We start from the raw sequence: 13,877 nt of genomic DNA on the forward strand, positions 1-13,877 counted from the left end.
TTGTGACACATCGTTGGAAAGCTAGGTACTGAAAAATGCTTTCCAGTGGTACCAATAAAGTCAATATTCATTAAGACAATTGAACAAAAATTTAATAATTATCCAAAAAACTAAATGTTTACATTGAGAGATTTATATGGCAAATTGGGCAAGAACTTCAACCTGAGCTGCTTCATTAAGCAATCTTGGTAGCTTTCTTTTTTTATTGACTTACAGTACAGCTGAATGTGTGGAAATAATATTCATTTATGACTCCGAAACATCTTTTAGAACAGCTAGAACGTTTAATGAGAGACATTCCGGGAGAAATGTAAGCCATGCCTTCAAGATTTGGTCACTAAATTCGAAGAAGCGGGATCTGTTATCAATAAAAAAAGAAAGCAACCAAGATTGCTTAATGAAGCAGCTCAGGCTGAAGTTCTTGGCCAATTTGCCATAAATCCCTCAAAGTCAACATTCAGGGTTTTTTTTTGCTAATTATTAAATTTTTGTGAAATTGTCTTAATGAATATTGACTTTATTGGTACCACTGGAAAGCATTTTTCTGTAGCTTTCCGACGATGTGTCACAAGTATGGGGTTGCCATTTAGTATTTTTGAAGAGGGGGGCTGGGGGTTAAGGGATGTGGGGGGTTGTCACTCATAATATCTTCTTTAGTTTGGAAAGATGGTCGACTGCAAGTTTTAAAATTGACACCCCGTATAAAATGTGTAATTACAACTTTCAACCGAAGGGCCAACATCTGAAAAATCAAAGCTTTAGTAATAAACGTTAACAATAAACTACTGGGTATGGGCAGTTAACTGTTAAACTGTAAGTGATAAGAAAAATTGACCTCGCAGTCTGAATGAATTTTTTTGAGATAAACTCGATGTTGAAAAACAAACTGGCCTACAATCTTTTGTTTTTGGGCTATGGGCAAAGTTGCATTTTTCGATTGTTAGATGAATTTGGTGCCGATAGCCAGTAGTCTTTCCTAACGGCAAATACTCATTGTATTATTTTTTAGTAATAAATATAAATTTGACCGTAGATGTCAGAGCACTGACAATTTAACTGATATATATTTTCATGGTTTTCAAAATATTTGTAAAACTAGATGCAAAATCGGTATGAAATGCATCACTTACTTGATACTTCAAGGGTAGTTCACCAGAGTAATTTATGGCATGCCCATATTTATATCTTCTTTTAGTTGAAATTTAGATCCTGCGATAACTTAAATAAACACACTCCCACTGTCACTCGACTTCACCTAGACTTTGAATATAAAAATTCAAAGACCTAGAGTAGACCATGGTGTATAATAATCCGTGACCTAGATTGAGACTTCCTAGATGTTACCACAGATTTAAACACTCAAATCTGTGATGTTACCGTCAGGACCTTACTTCTTACGTTGTGTCATTTCATTTTTCCGGCATTCTATTTTTGAAAGTTATTTCCAGGTCCCTTAGTTTAATATACTCGTTAAGTAGGATTTTATTCAACATTTGCGATATGTAAATACATCGAATGTCTTCGCAATATCCTTTACTTGAAAGCACTTCAATTTAACGAGCTATTCAAATGCCAAATTGACAGTCTTCGACAAATCTCAAGTCTCATTATACAATGAGTAAATAGGTACCTCAAGAAAGTTGGAGCTTCCACGCCTAAATCTCTTTTGGTTCGGGCGACTCCTGTTTTTACATGGAGATAAAAGTTTTGTGGGTATGGGTCCGCTGATACCTTAAATGGCGTAAATTCATTTTGTGATCGCCCGATCATTCTTGGGAAGAACACGAGAAACATTTTTTCATCCGCAGTATCATAATATCTTTAAAATATCAAGTCCCAAATTCAAGGTCCATCGGGGCGTATGGATATTTATTTTGCGATCATAAAAAAGCATGTTTGCACTCACTCACCAAACATCTGAACGAGAACCCGTCACCATAACTAAAGAAAAATTACTTACATTTTATTTGGGTAAAATAGGTCTTATCGTCATTATTTCTGTATGTACTTTGCCAAGGGAATTTACGACGTTTTCATGCTGGAATTGCCCAAAATTAGGACATGTGACTTCGAAATGCCCTGACACAACATTGCTACTGGTTATCGTTGTGAAACAAAAGGATTTATCATAGAACTTGGCTGTGTTGCTTGTAAAACGCAAGCGGGAGAACTCGATAAAGATCCACTCAAACCAACGCGGGAATGCGCGAACGGGAGCGGGACGGACACGGGATATGCAAGTATAACGCATGCGAATCGCCGCATTGATATGCATATCCCGCTGCACAAATAATCCCCCCAATTGTTCATATTTCATGAAGAAAAGTCACTGCCTAATCTCCGTTTTTTTTTCAGAATTTTGTACAAAGTCTTTCCGTTTTATCAAGAGGATCTTTGGACGAGAAAATCAGATGGGCCTTCAACTTATATGATATCAATAGGGATGGTTGTATTACTAGAGACGAAATGACCGACATCGTGACCGCCGTGTATGATCTTATGGGCAAGGTTTCCGAACCCTGTATAGAAGACGATACCGTTAAAGAAAAAGTAGACATGTTATTTAGCGTAAGTATTCACACACATTACCACAATATTTTTTCTCCATTTAGTGTTCTATATTTTAACAAATGTTATTTCATGTCTCATTTATGTATCGCGAGTCCTGTAACATCATCCGCTTCTTTGAGATGTTACTTTTCTCTTAGCGCAATAAATTTTTGCAATAGAACACTCGTACCACCGAAATAGCTCTGTCAAGACAACGTAGATGACACGTTACAGAAAATTAGCGAATGTTTACATTTTTTTAATAAGCCAAAGATCCAAATTGTTTAGTTTGGGAACTACGTTTCCAAAGGTCCCAAAATTTGTATTTCGTAAAATTGGCGGAGAATAAAATAGTTATTTGTTTCATAAGTACGAAAAATGCGCATTTTCGGGACGACGAGGGGTGTTGGTGGACGACGAGTGGATTAATATAAAAATAGACATGTTTACAGTTTTTGTTAAAGAGACATCCCAAGTCATGTTGTGAATGACAAGTACATGACAACTATTTGTAATTTTGTGATTGGTTAACATTCGTCTTCAAGGTCAAATTACTTTATGGACTAGTCCGAAAAGTATCTACTTTTTGGACAGTTATTATGGTGATACCGATGACTCCCGAAATCGCCCATTTTTTGTACCAAAAAGTGTGACAAAATAGCGTCTTATTCAGGTGGTTGGAGAAAAAAGATTTTATGATGGAAATCGCGAGTATTTTCGAATATACACTGCCTTTCCGAAAAGTTGTGAGCAGGCGCAAATCAATTTTAGCCCTACGCCATTTGGCCATTTGTGTTGAGTGCAATGACAACGTCCTACTACTATTACGTTTCGTCCATACTATTTCATGTGGAGTTAGTTATAAACCTTTTCAGATGATTTTCACTATAGAATTGATATTTTCCTCGACGCTCGTGATTTCTCGCCACCTAAAATAATTACCAATGCCTTTCATATCAAGAATATCAAGACGTTTTTTAGCGTGCTGTAATGTTTCTCTGTAACTCCACAGACAACTAATAAGCTACATAAGTTTTGTTTTTTGTTTATTCTGTTGTGATGCATGATTTTTCATATCAAATAATTCAATGTGTAGAAAATAAACATTATTAAAAACGCATCGGTTATAATTGGGGCCCAATTATAGTGCTTTCACATTAACAGATAACTAATGTTAAATGAATGATGAACCTCAAAGGTACTAAGTGAAAAACTAAAAAAACTACAACAACACCGAAATGCGGATAGCCGTAGGTAAGTAGGTACAATTGTTGGCTTACATAAAAATTTGTACTGACGAAATCATCATTTCGGTAATGATTGCTGTTAACTTTCGTATACGAGTATTAGACACCATGACACCACGCGCTTCATTTTTCAATCAAAATCCGTTTGCATCAGCCAAATCAAATCAGGTACAAACTTTTAATGTCCCTTGCGGGGCTCTATGAGGATGAACATTTGACAATCAAACTTGCTGATGGGAATGAACGTAATGTGAAATGTCAACGCAAAGCAGTTCCGCGTAACGACTGAACTTCAGTCACGGAAGATATTAACGTCCTTCTCGCAATCCTCGACCTCACGAACAGTTGCGCGTTGTCGGGTGTAGATTTCATTCGAAATGCGAGCATAATATTAGACCCTTCACAAAACAACTGGTACTTTTGAGATGGCCCAGGAAACCAGTGCGGGTTTTTTTCGGAGGAAGCTTCGCATTCTATCTGTGTGGACGCGGTACAAAAATCTGATCTGTCACTCGGAACACCAGAGGTGAGACGCTGAACACTATCGAACGTGGTCGCATCATTTATGAATTTGCGGATGTCTTTGCGGAAAGACTCGAGATCACCCCATATGCAGAGCATGCTGGTAAACTAACCGAGGAGACGACGATTGCTCTACCACCCGGCATACAGTTACCTGGAAAATGATGATTTTAGAAGCAGCAGGCACATCGAATCATGCGAATCTCCATTTGCTGTACCCATGGTTTTGGATTTTGAAAGAAGACCGCGATAAGACGGCTTTCACGTCACCTTTCGGAAATTTTCGTTTTAAGCGAATGCTGTTTGGGTTGAGGCACTTCCATATTGAGACAGGCAAACCACTAAACGCCTTTTATAGTAAGAACCGATGCAAGTTTCTTTGCTGTCGAGGTTGATTTACTCCAGGGGAAGTCACCAAATAAAAAACCTATCGAGTATGCGGAATGTGTGATGGTATGGGCGTGTGAGAAGTTTCGCGGATACTTGAAAAATCAAGATTGTAAACGACCACCACGTTGCTAACTGGCCGATTGGCACGTTGATTTTTGTCGCTGCAGACCTACGATCTTGGCATAGAGTACACCCCCGGAAAGTACAACGCGATCGCTGATACATTATCCCGCGCTCCGCGTGCAGAAAATTGAGTTACCGATATAATATGTGTACCACGATGGTGGATCTTCCAGTGGCAGATGGTGGCAGAATTAGGGAATTAAAATTAGAAGATTCAGATTTGGTAAACATTGCAAAGGCCTTATGGGCTACTGGTGACCCTGTCAAGGCTGCTAATTGCTCAGAACGCGGATATGTAATGATTAGTGACATTTTTTCCGTTCTTCTCCCGATAGTGAAAACGAAGAGACTCAACAAATCGTTCGGACGTCACAGGTTCGAAAAATCCTTCATGAGTACCACCACTCTTCTCTCGCTCATCATTATGGGGTAGAAAAAACGCTACAGAAGATCAGTCATCGCTACTGCAGACCAGGAATGCGGATCTCGGGCCTGGTCCAAATTACCAGATCGGATATAAAGTACTTGTAAAAACACATATTCTCAGTAACGCAAAAAAAACGCGTACATCGCCAAGTTTGCCCCCAAACGAGACGGGTCTTGCGTGATTGTGGATCATGTATTCCCTTACACGTTCCAAATAACATCAATCAAGACACCGGTATACCATTGGGCCCGTATCACATCTCAGCACTAACTCCTTTCGTCGAGAAAACCAACCACTCCTATACAACGCCCATTAAACCCCTTCGCAAGCGCGGTCGTAAAGGAAGCTGCACTATTTTCACGTCTATGAGTGGGATGTCGCTCGGGACAGTTGTTCAAACTTTTAGTATAATCGTGGCCACATCTACTTCTAAGACCCATAACCCTTTTGCCACCATTAAACTCGTGATGACAAAATATCTTTCGATATGATCCGAAATTAGAACATGAAAAATGAGAATTTTGGAAAAGCTGCTCGACCGAATTCAAAATTTCTATTTCTTTTAACATTTTTTTATATTTTATTTATCCAAGCCTACTCCAACAAGTCACTACACACTTGCAACCATCAATGTCGGAACCTGTCCTAGGGACCGTCAGCGACATAGTAGAGCACCCACTCCACTACTTCCAAGTTGTCGGTTACGTTGCTTAAAAAATCTGAACTGTTCTCTAATAGAAAACACGATAAGTTCACTGAAATTTTCTTTATTTTAGAAAATGGATAAAAATAGAGACGGGGTGGTAACACTGGACGAATTTTTGGAATGCTGTCAAAAGGACGAGGATATATCTTCTTCAATGAATGTATTCGATTCATCTATCTGACGATCGCCCGTCGGCGTTCGTCCACCAGCCTCTTGGAGTTGAACGGCCGCCGGCGCCAAAGACACTTTTTTCATCGACCAATGACTTCTTATATAATATACTTATATAAAGTATCGAGTTCTCAAAAAAAATGAAGTGATAACTTTCTAAGAATATATTTATTAGAGGTGAAACTACGGTGTGGAACGAATGCGATTTCTTAAGGATGCGGTTTGCATATCACCTCGTTTTTTGTTAATAGGTACCACTATTTTGGAATTGTACAAAAAGGAAATGTTAACGTATCTACTATTAATAAACTTAAAAAATTAAGTGGTATTAATACTCACTTCTAAAATACCGCCCTGGGTATGTTTATTATTGATAGACTGTAGTCTAGATCTATTTGTTCTACACCGATTGTTTTATATTTGTACCAAGATTTTTATAAAAATTGTTGTTAATCAATTAGATAAATGTATTTTAAATAATGTTAGTGATATTAAACTTATGAACTAAAAGGGCAGCTGAGCAACATTATGGTAAACAATTTTTGTTTGGACGTTTTCAATTGCCTTTGAATCTACCATAGCTTTTGACTGCAGCATTCTAATCATAGGTTTAATTTAATTATATTGTTACGATATACTTACACATCTCGTTGTCTAAATTGACAATACGCTCAAAAGCTGCTTTAAATAAGGTTACAATATTTCTGGGTACCCTGTTGTAATTCGCCACCCATTTTTGGCATTATTCTAAATTAATTCTCTTACGTTGGTATTAACATACATTAATTCGTGAAATAAGATCGCTTGTTAAATTGTCCGTCCAAGAATGAAATCGACTTCTGCTATAAACTTGCAATTAAACTAAGGAGATGGAAACCCGATCGTTTTGTATTACTGCATCGTTACCAACTTAAAAATTTTTTTAAAAATCACAGTTGCAACTCCTTCCAAAATATAGGAGCATAACATTCTCCATGAAAATAGTGAGCGGCTAAAATATGGAACAAATTCATTTAAAAATCAGGTGTTGGGTTTAAAAAAATGCTCACACACGTCTGTCATCTTTTTTTGCACTATAGAGAAAATATACAGGGTGCGTAAAAAAGTATCATACCAAAGTTTAAATGAAGCAGTATTTTTAAAATCCATTTTCCATTTTCTAATTATTTTTATTATGCGTAGAAATTGACATAATTCGAAAATGGATTTTAGAAAATACTGTTCCATTTAAAAAATGAACTTTGGTATCAAAATTTACTTTGCACCCTGTATATTTTCTCTTTAGTGCAAAAAATTCGCAAGAAAAAATTATGAAAGACGTGCGCGAGATTTTTTTTTAACCGAACACCTGATTTTTAAACGAATTTGTTCCATATTTTAGCCCCTCACTGAAATCAATCAGTCTGCGCTAAACTCTACGAATATGGGCGTGGATTGACCAATCGTCTGCCACTACCCACCAAGTTCTGTTGAATTGGGGTGTAATCGTATTATTTCACTCACTGCCGCTAGTGGAATGCACTTTCCTCAATTTGCAGTTCCTACTGAGCCTCCGTTAAAACAATTTATTAGGTTGCGACTTATACCGCATCATTATAGCTGCTTCACAGTCCTACTTGCTATTTCTTTTTTTATATTTTTCAATTTGCATTTTTCTCTAAGTACTTAAGTACCATAGCAGAAAATGTTAAATACAAAAAATGTGTCTTGATGAGCTCTACAAAAACGTTTCATAGACTTTTTGCGTCGGATTCAAAATAAAGGCTCCAGGGGTAAACATAGTCGGAAAGTCGAGTGTGGAGTTTACCTGACAATTAGTTTTGTTAGTATAAATGTTTCTCTACCATTTCACTTCGCAACTGCGATGATTAAAAGATACTTCATTTGAAGCATGCTTGTATAGACAACCATTTCAAAAGGCGACCCAGAACTATTATAAAGAATAATGTGCATATTTAAAGCTTTAAAAATGCTCATTGCAAAATAAATCAAGAGATATATAAATAAAATATTTAGATTTTTTATGAATCCTATAAGTAGATAGTTATACAAGTTATATCCTAAATAAGCGTCCGGGTTACGTAAATATAACTACAGAGATAGCCAATTTTTGATGTAGAAGTTAGATTAAATCTAGCCTATATTTGCTGTGAATCGTAATTTCGTAATGGTTGCACATTACACCGTAAGCTATAGTATGAAAGATCTCGATCAGATAGCTATGTACACTAAGTAGTTTTGATATAAATAGTTGGTATGTTGAGAAGTATAATTTAGACATATCTGTATATTATTAATCAATGTAAGACTGTGCTATTTAATGTTGTAGTTCGCAATTTTCGGTTTGTACTTATGAGACAATATTAAATACAAAATGGTTTGGTTTCTGTAAATTTAGCAAAACATTTGATGTAGAATTCAAATTGAGAATCACCTGAACAGTAGTAAAATGCATTTAGCACAAATTTCTTTACATTCCTTTTGTCACTGACCCCAATAGTAGGTATGAATACAATGTTAAAAACCCAAGTGAGTTACCAGGGCTGTTAAAGTTTGGCCGCCCATCGAATATTGTTTATTGGGGTCCTCTAACCAAATTTGGAAGGGAGGCCGGTGGATGCACCGGTAACTTCCGGTTTGATGACGTCATAAAGTTCGCAATTTGGCTAATTCGGAAAAACGCTTCTATCTCAGTAACCACTTGTAGGATTTTCATGATCTTGGGCTCATTGGAAAGATACTAAAATAAGACAGAACTTTTATGAGAAGTGCAAATCGCGTTCCGCGAACGGTTTTCGCGAAATTTGCTAAAATTTGAAAAATTCACGAATTATTCTTTTCAGAGGTAAAACGTTATTAATACTTATTTTTAACTTACGCAAAACATTATTATAACCTGCTTCTTTCTCTTTTAAACCAATTCCCATTCACGTTTGGGATTTAAAAACATTACCAACATCCCTTCTTTCTCAATTTATGGGATGATTCAATACAAAACTTACGTAAAGGAGGTCATATCGATGGGGCTGAAGTAATTGATGTTTCTATAAAGAAAAATATCTTCCATCTGTTCCAAGCACCAAAGCGGAAGAGAACACAACCACAAAAAATTGGAATGTTAAGAGAAACTGCGTCTGTTCTAGGCAAGATGTACGTAGCCACACAGTCAAAGAAAGGATACATCGATGAGTTTTTCGCACATGAAGTGCAAGAATTTATCCCTTCCCTAGTTCTTCTGAAAAAATGTACCCCTAAAGAAGTCAGATATTCTAGATTGCCCACATAAAGAGGTTATTGCTATACAGCCTCTCGATGATGTGACAGATCTTCCTTCTCTGTACGATGCAGTTATTGTAGATGGTGGTGCTCTCATTCACTCTGCTCTGCTTTCTCGGGGTGCTTCAACTTTTGAGGAATACGGTAACAGATGTTTTTTAAAATACATTGACAATGAGCTGAGGAAAGCAAGCAGACTACACATAGTGTGGGACTCATACTAGGAATATTCTATTAAAGAAGAGACAAGAAACGACCATGGCAGCGGTGTTCGACTAAAGATTGGCCCAAATGTTCGAATTCCGAAGTGTTGGTCTACATGTCTATGCCTTCAAAATTGAGTTGTTTAAGTATTTAAACGAAATAGCGATTTCAAGCTTTCATCTTCCGAATGGTGGTCTATACATCACACATGGCGAATTTGTCAAGTAGGTCGGACCTGGGAAAGAGATGCTAGATACGATTGACCACGAGGAGGCTGATACGAAAATCGTCTTGCATCTGATACCTACATGCATTGACCGAGGGAGAAACTACATAAATTAATGCCTATTTTACCATCGAAACCAGAAATCAGAAATGATTCCTCCGACCAAAAATGCACTACTTCTACACTGCAGACGAGCAATCTAATAGGCAAGCATTTGGGTATTGGCTTTCAAAGCAGAAATTAGCGCGCCAGATCCAGGTGCACTTGAATATGGCTGGCAAAAGAAAGATCGAAGGCTTCTTCCCATATGGACAACAAACCACCAAGCAATCAAATTTTTATTTTTTGAACTAGTCCGAAAAGTACCTACTTTTTGGACAGTTTCCATGGTGATACCGACGACTCTCAAAATCGCCCATTTTTTGTACCAAGAAGTGTGACAAAATAGCGTCTTATTCCGGTGGTTGGAGAAAAAAATATTACACTGTTGTGATGCAATAGGGTAAGAGAATAAGGGACCTATGAGATACAATTTACTATTTGGACAGAACTTATTGTTTCAATATTTCTAATCTACATTAATATTTCCTTATTACTGTATTTTCTTGCATATTATTTTATTAGCAGTCCACTTTTTAAACATTATATACATAAAATAAGGGTGGCTGATGTACTATAAAAACGGATTACATCTCGGAAGTATAATGGAAGCAATTTTTATTGGCCGGAATTATTAGGTTTATAAGAGAAAGAAACAAATTCCAAAAATGTTTTTTGTGATTTACAAGTATCCAAATAAAAAAGGAATTTTTTTCAAATTTTGCGAAAAACCGTAGGTGAAACAGGTTATAAAAAATGTTTATTTGTAAGTTATAAGTTTTAATAACGTTTTACCTGTGTCATAAAGAAAAAAAGTAATTCGCGAATTTTTCCAATTTTAGCAAATTTCGCGAAAACCGTTCGCGAAACGCGATTTGCATTTCTCATAAAAGTTCTGTCTTATTTTAATATCTTTCCAATGAGCCCAAAATCATGAAAATCAGACAAGTGGTTACTGAGATAGAAGCATTTTTCCGAATTAGCGAAATTGCGCACTTTATGACGTCATCAAACCGGAAGTTACCGGTGGATCTACCGGCCTCCCTTCCAAATTTGATCAGAGGACCCCAATAAACAATATTCGATGGGCGGCCAAACTTTAACAGTCATGGTAACTCACTAGTGCATATTCATACCTACTACAATGACATCCTAATTTCGAATTATCGTTTTATCGAATCTCTAGTTATTACACCACCACCTAAATTGTTTCTAATAGTTTCATTTTGCCTTGCCACAGATATGTTTGAAAACAGTCATATAGTTAATGATATTTGTCTAAGTAAAAGTGACTTAGACTGTTATGAAAGTTTAGAGTTTCGTACAAACAAAAGCTTTATTATGAATAATGATATAAGAGGCACTTTGGGGCAATCAGAGCTTTATCGTAAACTTTCACTTGTAAATAGTATAAATAGGGTTGTCTTTGTACTTATTTTATTGTTCAGTTGTTCGCTGATGTTCGTTGATGAAACGCATTCCAATTGTGGTTCATCAGGAAGAATGGTTTACCTATTTACTCATTTCTGTCTGTATGTTGTGACTTGTGCCTAATCCAGTCTGTCAAATGCAAACAATTTCTGCTATACAGTATACACATCTCTTTCCATGCTAAACTTATTGTAACCAAACCGACAGCGATGTGTGTATTATAATTATTTACGTTGTGTTTATTTCTTTAAGAATTGTATAGTATTTAATTCTATTTCTTTATTTATTTAACGAAATTATGTTGTCAATATAGGTACGCAAATATAATAGATTGAATAAGGCTTGACCAGGCATTCCTTATACCATAATACAGCGTTTTTATGTGGAATCAGTGCCATTGATAAATATATAATAATCGAAGGTAGGTACCCAAACAGTATCGGATGATCTTTTTGGAAAAAGATTTTAAAAAACACTCACAGGTGAATGTAATATGTGACCAAAGTTCTTTAGAATCCTTATTATCAATGTTTAAAACGTAATTGGGTATTTCTGTTACACACAACATTCATACTTCAAATTTACTTGACAATGAAATTAAATTGGGCCCCACTCAAAACAATAATAAGTGCTTGAGCATTTTTTGTAAACTATTTGGGAATCGTACCTCTGTTAGGGTTGTAAACTTTAGTTAGTCTCTGCACTTATTACAAAATCTTTGTTTATTTTTGTTCCATACCATCGAAATCGTAGCGAATTACAAACTTTGAAACTTTTTTTTGTAAACTTTCCATTATAAACTTTCGTTTTAAAAATGTGTATTAAAAAACGTATTCAAATAACTAAGGTAGTAGGTCCGCAAATCAGAGATTGAATTTATGGCTTTGATGCTGTATTAGTACCTATTATGACCTTTATTTTCAATAATTTAATTTTGTCACTCACGAAACAAGTCGATACAATTTTTCATATCCCAAGTTCCTCAAATTGGAAAAATCCTGTAATTTCCTATTTCGTTTATACACAATTTTTGTTCTCCCTAATATAATATAGATAAATGAGAATCTTTGACACATCGTACAAAGAAACCTATACCATTTAGAAAAAATGTCTCATATGAAGTTACTATCGATTTAATCTCTTTGATACGTCGTTTATAAAAACCGTAGTGAGGTCGTCTTTTGCCATTCTATAAAAGTGGCCTAAAGAAATACATAGGACAATCCCATTAAATATTTGTAAAACGAAAAGCGCGTCTATTAAAATAGTGTGCAATACCGAAGAGATATTTAACCCGCCAACCATAAATTAAGTTAGGTCTTTGAATATTCAAAGGTTAGGTATAATTTAATTAATATCTTCCAATTGCTTCTAAGAGAATGTTTTAAACATTACTGACGTACATTACCACATTACGCAACGTTAGAATTAAGGCTTCGTCTACTGATTAAACCGAGACAACCTACAAGTAAATTTTGTGCAGTTACAAGTTTCCAAATTTAAGATAATACATTGTTATTTAAGCCTACATTTATGGAATTTCAAATGTGTGCTTGGAATCACCTTTTTCGAAAACGACCCCCACCTATCTTGAACTCGTTGATTTAACTCGATATATTCCTCCTTACGTTTTATACTACTGTGATTTTAAATGATAATTACAGATAATTTTTGCAACCGACTAAGGGTGTTTTGGAGATGTGTATTGCATCTATAACAAGAAAACCACTTTTGAAAAATGAAACTTGTGCGAATCATTTAAAACCACCTTTTACATATATGTATATAATATTAACTGTTGATACTATATGTATAACGATTATTATTATTTATGTTTAGAATCTAATAAATTGTTATAAAAAGTGTGGGTGTCTAATTTTATAAAAATAAATAAATAATCCCTATGATTATTTATTTATTTTTCTTCTGTCGGAGGTGAAAAGTTTTATAAGCACCACTCATTAATGGTGTGGGACTTCCGTATTATGGTTACCCACTAAAACATCCCTCCAGTTTCGCTGTTCGTTCCATCCAGAATTGCTACGGCATACTGCCGGTGGAGGCTGCCGTCCCTCCATACTCCTTACATTGTAACGTACTGGAATTTTTTGCAGTCATGTCCGTTCCTCGTACCCGTACATACTTTCGATGATGTTACCATGGGTAATCGCTTGTCCATTTGTCCAAATTATACCTTCAGTGTTTCTCTTTGAGATCTCTACCTCACAAATTCGAACACCGCATGGTTTTTACCATCCCTAAGCCCACAATCCTCACAATCTTCATTGGCGTTCCTCTGTATTCCGTACAAGCAGCTGCTGTTGTTGTTATGACCTGTCAGGAACTGGGCTAGATAAAAATTTACTTCTCCGTGGTCTCTCCCTAACAATAATTTTACGTCTTTGATCAGTATCCTTGTCCATGATTTTTGTGGCTTCCATTCTTCCTGACACCTCTTCATCACCTTCTTCTGATTCCGTCCTTTGGATCTGGCCATTACTATTA

The 13,877-nt window shown here is 36.0% G+C and overlaps 1 protein-coding gene across 1 annotated transcript in view; it reads left to right on the plus strand.

Moving 5' to 3' along the window:
* Positions 1-7,301, plus strand: part of LOC116163996 (Kv channel-interacting protein 1-like) — a 109,803-nt gene extending 102,502 nt beyond the window's left edge. The window contains exons 5-6 of the mRNA XM_031478124.1: positions 2,356-2,568; positions 6,036-7,301. Of these exons, the coding sequence (XP_031333984.1) occupies positions 2,356-2,568; positions 6,036-6,146 (324 nt within the window). The 3' untranslated portion in view covers positions 6,147-7,301. The remainder of the gene's footprint in view (positions 1-2,355; positions 2,569-6,035) is intronic.
* Positions 7,302-13,877: the final 6,576 nt, after the last annotated feature.

The sequence above is a fragment of the Photinus pyralis genome, unplaced genomic scaffold (genome assembly GCF_008802855.1).
Source record: "Photinus pyralis isolate 1611_PpyrPB1 unplaced genomic scaffold, Ppyr1.3 Ppyr1.4_LG2, whole genome shotgun sequence".
Classification (NCBI taxonomy): Eukaryota; Metazoa; Arthropoda; class Insecta; order Coleoptera; family Lampyridae; genus Photinus; species Photinus pyralis.